The following is a 6717-nucleotide window of genomic DNA, read 5'->3' as shown; positions in this document are numbered from 1 at the left end:
GAACCAATCAAGTTGAAATCATTAACCTTTTAGAACCTTTATATTGAAGAGGTTATACAATAAAATGATACATCAACAAGATGGCATCCTTTGCTTAATTAAATGATTTGGTCCAAATAGGAGCGGATCTATGTAGATCGGAGGGATGTCATACCATCATGTGGTCTCAGTTGAAAATCTGTATATATATTTATATTTGTATATATATTTGTAAGAAAAATATAAATATTAAACGTGGCACCACTAGAAATAATGAGTCTTGTTGGTGCCAGTGGTTAAAACTCATATTTAACACCGTAGGGATGCAAGTTTGAGCCCTGTTGTGAGATGTATTTTCTTAAAACTTTTTTTTACCATGCAAGACATCGTTAGCTAATTTATTATAAAAAGAATTGTGAATAAGTAGATTAGAATCTTAGACCTCTTGTAAGTAAAAACTAATCCAACAGAACAAGTCTAAATTTTGTATGCAAATTTGCTAATAAATATTAAGTATTATCTTGCTCTACATGAGTTTTTGCCATAGGTTACTGTTCAAAGCAGCGTGACACTCAGAGATTCAAAATTCTGGATCCGCCTCTGACTTCAAAACTTGCATAGATAGGTTTTAACGAAAATAAGTGAGTTTATTAATTATTTTCGGATGGAGAGTACAAAATCAATGTGATATGTCATATGTAGAATATATTTTTTCACTAGCGAAACTATTTTTCTCATTTATAAGAAACTTGATTTCGTACTGAAAATATTTTTCAAAAATTTTGACCAGCCAAAAGTGAGAAAATTTAAAAAATATTTTCCTCCCTGACGAACACACCCAATAGTTTTATTCTTTTTCTAAATTAATCAGTTTCATGGAGAATGCGAATTATTCCCTAACTCATTTAAAATTGAATTACTATTTAGTTCGTTAGAGAAAGCAAATTACTAAAAAAAAAAAATTCAAATTTGTTGTCTTGATATAATTTATTGTGGTTATAAGCAAATTTTGTGGTCTTAATTTTTTTATTATTAAATCTAAAACGAAAAACTTAAATTAACAAATTTAGAATGGAATTATTATTCTTTAAAAGATTAAATATTTTAGAACACTTTTAACAAAAGAATTAATTTCTATTATATATTATTAAATATTATTTTTTATCCACATATATTATTTAAGCAATATTCTTTTTATTTATTTTTTACAGAGAAAAATTACATTCTTGTTAATCTTGAAAACATAAATTGTTCTTTTCCACAACCAGAAGAAAAAGCAAAAGCTTTACTCATGCTCAAAACTGAAAATATGCAAAAGATAATGTAACAGACAAAAAAAATAACAGGAAAAGGTGCTTTGCAGTAGCAATTAGTCATTAGCCTTTTAATAAAATTTACTCCAGCGTCAACTTATGTTATACGGCAGAGAGATTTAATTAATAGAGTGACTGATCTGGAAGGAAACAGCAGCTTGTTTGGATGGTTGTTACCAATTGTAATCTTACTTTCTTCTAAAAAATAATATCTTTTTTTTTGATAATTTTTTTAAAGTTTAACTTTCACATGACATGCTTATAAGATTATAAGATTCAATGGCATTTTCATATATTTCATATATTTTTAATTTAAAATTATAAATTTTTTTTAAAAATACCGTTTTCTTAAACTACGCATTAAATTAAAATCAGACAAAGAAATTAAAAGAGAGGGAATAATAAGTCTTTAGAGTCCATTTAAATATAAATATCATTTACTTAATTGAACCTATTTATCAGATTTTTTTTGAGAATCGAGTACTATTAAAAAAATAACTTTTTAATATAAGAATATAGTTGAAAATAATTACTAGTCATTGTTCTGAATTTCTAAAGCAGTGATTATTTTTAATAAAACGATATTTATTTTGAGACAAAGAAAAAATTGTATTATATTATTAATTTAAAAATAGTATTTATTTAATTATTATTTAAATTTTATTATATAGTATATTTTTGGATGTTGTTACTGCTCAGGAAAGAGACTTACTGCGAAGAAAATGGCATAAAAGAGTTGAGAACCGAAATATAATAAAACCATCAGTAATTTATTACATACATATAATGTAAGTTAAAAAATTGATTTAGCCAGAAGTAGCATATGGTTATCAAAAATTGACTCATATTTTGACAGGAATGTCAGATACAGATTAGTGGGCAGTCAACAACTCTGTTTGTCTTACCATATAAGCATTTTCCTCTTTACACTTACCCAGTTTACTCACTGGAAGTTCTGATTTCTCTTTGTTCTTTTTTTCCTCTTTATTATATGCATTTATATATCTGTTATTTTCTGTGTCCTTGAGACACCCCCTTCTTTACTTCACCCATACTCTTGTCTATCCAAGCTTATTATTCTCAGTTTGGATTACCAAGAACACAACTTTTTCCATTTGTCTTCATGCTTATTTAAGAATAACTTCTTGTTTTCTTCTCAAATCTATGTGGGTATCTCCCAAGATCAGTTTTTTATTGAAGTAAATTCCAAAAGGGACTCTTAATTTGAGGTGGGTTTTTTTCTTAATTTGACTCTAATGGATGTTTCGTGTGATCTTCAAGTGGATGTCAATGGTGAACAAGTCTTTATGGTAGATAAGGTAAATTTTCCTTCTTTCTTTTTTAGCTTTTCTGGTTCTTCTCTTTTGTCCTCTGTAAATAACAACAAGCTTTGTTCTCCCCTCTTTCTTTTTTTGTTTCTTTGTCCAAATTGCTGTCTTCTCAATTAATGTTATTCTGTTTCATTTCTAATTCTCTGTTCTTAGTTTTTTTTTCTCCTCTATTTGTCCAATTTCTGTATGCAAAATTGTGTTTTTTCCTTATTGTTGGAGATTGTATATTGCTCGAACTCTTCGAAAATGTTATCGCAGTTATGACGACGGATCCTTCAAAAATAAGCTACTTTTGCAGAATCCAACACGCAACCATCAACATTTTATAGAGTCTGAGCAATATAGGCTGGTGTTCTGTTTAATTTCAGTTTGTCTGGCTCCATTTTGTGCTATTGTGAAGTTCATGATCATTCTCCTATATGTTTCTTTGTTGTCTTTCAACTCTCTTTACATTATTGTTCTTAACTTTTGCTACTCATTTTTAACACAAAATTAAATTTTGTACCTACATTGTTCATGTGTGGGGCTAAGTTTGTACTATTTCTTGGCCAACTTTTTTCTCCAATGTGATTTGTAAACTCACCGCCCCTTTTTTTTTAAAAGTATTTTTTCCTTTCATTTATTATTGATGTTGATATTATTATTATGGGGTTTAAATGTTCTTGACCCTTTTAAATTTTGCATCTTTCACATCTTTCTAGAGTGCCCAAAAAGGTTGCTCTCAAATCAACTCATTACTGTGCTTTCCCTACTTTGCTGGTGTATCACAGACTTCTTTTTTGCTCAATTTAATTTTAGTATAACGACCTGTCATCATTCTTTAGGAAATTCTTTAGATTATTCAATTAATTTTTTGCTTTTTGTGGTTTTAATTTAATGCCCTTGATAAGGTTCTTGTATCCTAAATTGTGAAAGTGATCGAGTGGTTACCAATGTAAGCTTATTAAATACTTTAACTATTGAGTGATAAGCCTCTAATAATTGTCCCTAAATAACTATTGAGTACCATTCTTGGTGGATTCTTAATTTGTTGAATATGCCAGTTTTGTTATTTAATTGTGTGTTGTTGTAAATTTGTGCAGAAGGTTATATGTTCCTATTCTGGAAGAATAAACAAATTGTTTGGCAAATCGAAACGAGGGACACGATATCTTAAGGTGATATTTCACGACTTTCCTGGTGGAGCTGAGAGTTTTGAGCTCATTACAAGATTCTGCTACAGCAAAGGGAAGATTGAGATAAATTCCATTAATGTTTCAACTCTATATTGTGCTGCCTCTTATATGGAAATGGAGAAATCTGTATCCGGAAACCAAAATCTATTCGAGCTAACTGAGAAATCGCTTGAAGACATAAGGTATTGGACTTGGTCTGAGCTTCTTGATGCTCTTAGACTGTGTCAAAACTTGATGCCTGTGGCAAGCTCTTCAGGTGTAATTGATAAATACCTGGATTCTGTTATTGGGAGGGTTGCATCTTCGTGTGAAACCAGCCCTTGTCCGTCAACTTCTTCTGCTGACAGCTCTGGATTTCGGTTGTCTTGTGATACGAAAAGTACAGAGAGCTTGAGAAATAGCACATTTCGGGCAACATGGTGGTTTGAGGATCTTGCTTCTTTTGAGCCCTTTTTGATTGAAACTTTGGTAAAGCAAATGGCATCCAAAAACCTTGACCACGGGATTCTTAGTAAGTTCCTGTTCTATTACCAAAAGTCAAGATTTTCGGTGGCCAAAACAATGGATGAGAAATGCAAGACCATAGAGACAGTTATAGAGATGCTTTATTTGCTAGATTTAAGCTGCATTTCTTTCAAAACCTTGTTTGGAATGCTTCGAATTACTCTTAATTTAAAGATAAGCAAGTGCTCCAGGAACAAGTTAGAGAGCATGATTGGCTCCCAGTTGGATCAAGCAACTTTGGATAACCTCCTGCTCCCGTCACCTGTTGGATCGAGCTATTTATATGATGTGAATTTAGTTCTTAGGTTATTGAAATCATTCATCAGCAAAGGGCCATGTTGTGTTCCGTTAACTCGATTGAGGAAAGTTGCTAGCTTGATGGACTTGTACATAGCAGAAGTAGCTCCTGATCCATGTCTTAAATCTTCCAAGTTCCTTGCCCTGGTCAGGTCACTCCCCGAGTCTGCTAGGGACTCATATGATGCAATCTACCATGCCACAGTTATGTATCTCGAGGTATGCCTTTTCGATTCTCCCTAAGAGGCCTTCAATCTATTACTTTTTTCTTTGCATTTTGATGCTTAATTAACTGATACAAACACACAACTTCACTACAAGTTCATGTTCAAGAATATGGCAAATTACTTGGGCATTGTTTTAAAAATTTAGCTGGTTGGTCAAACGCTTGATCATCGATGACAAATTGCAGGTCCATTCAGGGTTATCTGAAGAGGAAAAGATAAAAGTATGTAGTGGACTGAGCTACGAGAAGCTGTCATCCGAGGCTTGTAGCCACCTTGCTCGTAATAAAAAGTTCCCTTCAAAATCTGCTGGACAAGCTCTCATAACTCAGCAAGTTAAGCTCAAAAGCTTGCTTCAAGAAACCAATCAACCCAGTCCTTACCTCGATTCCCCTTGTAGTTTCGTAGATACAGAAAATCCAGGAAACGAAGATCAACAGATCGTGCTATACGCAGGAAAGCTGGATCTTTCGACAGAGAATGAGAAGCTTAAAGAACATTTACAAGGCATGCAATGGAGAGTACTAGAATTGGAAAAAGCTTGTAGGAAAATGCAAAATCAAATGGCAAAAATGTTGAAATCAAGAGTATCAAGCCATAACAATGCCAAATCATTACCTAGGCTATGTTCTTGATTGAGATAAATAAAATCCAATCATTTTTATTAACTTTATTAATATTATTATTTTTGAAAATTTTGTATCTAAATAGCAAATCAAAACTTAGTTCTTTGTTTGAATAACAAAGAGTAACTACTACTTTTACCCCACCACTTACTTTTTTCTGGCTGCCAATAGTAAAATGATTGAGACTAATCAGAAACTGTTTGAGCATATAGGTATGGAAAAGGAATTAAGAACCAAAAAATCTGATAATTCCCTGAGATTTGTGGCAGAAGGATGATAAGGTAAAGTCACTTTCCATATCATTCTCATATTGAGACATTGGCATAATGCTAGTTGTAAAAATTGTCTGCAAAACAAGAGAATCTCTTCCTACATAAAGATGAGAAGTTTCTATCAAAAATCTGAATTCTTTCATTGATATTCTTCCCAGTACTGCATTTGTTGGAGGGTAGAGACAGGGCAGCAAAAGGAATTTTGGAAAAACAGACTTTTCTGAACAAAGTGTGAAAACTGGCTGTGGATGTTTGTCTGATACTACAGTTGATGGTATCCCCGTGTAGATGTACTATCTCATAAATGTATAAATAGATTACCTTGCCAATATATTAAGTTTTATTTGATTAGACGAATCATAATCACTAAAATGGCGTCATATTGCCTTGTGATCTTTGAAAGTCTAAACAATTAACTCGAAATTTAGGTATGTTTTACGTATGACTGTTGAATTTTATTTGATGTGACAGTAAAGTCATAAAATTATTTTAATTTTGTCAAATTAAAATAACTCAACTTTATCCGTTATAACATTAAATTCACTAAAAGATACTTTTCTTCGTTACATTAAAAAGTAATTAAAAACTTCTAAACTTCCCATAAATCATAATATATATAACAGTAAATTCATCTTGATTGGTAGTTTCGTTGTTATAGCAGGAAAGATTAGTGACTTTTCTATTATAGTAGATAAAATAAAATTACTTTAATGTAATAAGATATTATTTTATATTGTACTATATAATGGATAAAGTTTAGTCAGTTGAGAATTGAAACACCGTTAGAAATATAGATATTTTTTAGGAATCAACTAAAAAATTATGTTATAAAATATATATATTTTTCTCCGAACCAGCTTATTCACTAAGCGCGTGATCTTTTTCTTTTTAACTCTTTCGTACCTAACTTAATTATCTTGTTTATTATATAGTTAAGTCGCACAAGAACTTAGAAGAATCCTTACTGTCACGTAGTTGAAGTCAACTTAAGTAGTT

At 31.2% G+C, this 6717-nt stretch overlaps 1 protein-coding gene across 1 annotated transcript; it reads left to right on the top strand.

Moving 5' to 3' along the window:
* Positions 1-2151: 2151 nt before the first annotated feature.
* LOC129893180 (BTB/POZ domain-containing protein At3g22104) lies at positions 2152-5592 on the top strand. The gene is made up of 3 exons (XM_055968670.1): positions 2152-2611; positions 3706-4818; positions 5012-5592. Exons 1-3 carry the CDS (start codon positions 2549-2551, stop codon positions 5456-5458), a joined length of 1623 nt encoding a protein of 540 aa, XP_055824645.1. The 5' UTR covers positions 2152-2548; the 3' UTR covers positions 5459-5592.
* Positions 5593-6717: the final 1125 nt, after the last annotated feature.

Source organism: Solanum dulcamara, chromosome 6 (genome assembly GCF_947179165.1).
Source record: "Solanum dulcamara chromosome 6, daSolDulc1.2, whole genome shotgun sequence".
NCBI classification, from domain to species: Eukaryota; Viridiplantae; Streptophyta; class Magnoliopsida; order Solanales; family Solanaceae; genus Solanum; species Solanum dulcamara.
This window is presented reverse-complemented; position numbering and strand designations above follow the sequence as displayed.

Excerpts from the sequence above, each read along its gene's own strand:
- LOC129893180 (XM_055968670.1), top strand. The coding sequence starts at position 2,549 with ATGGATGTTTCGTGTGATCTTCAAGTGGATGTCAATGGTGAACAAGTC. Across the intron at positions 2,612-3,705 it reads AAGTCTTTATGGTAGATAAG|AAGGTTATATGTTCCTATTC; the intron begins GTAAATTTTCCT and ends AAATTTGTGCAG. Across the intron at positions 4,819-5,011 it reads CCACAGTTATGTATCTCGAG|GTCCATTCAGGGTTATCTGA; the intron begins GTATGCCTTTTC and ends GACAAATTGCAG.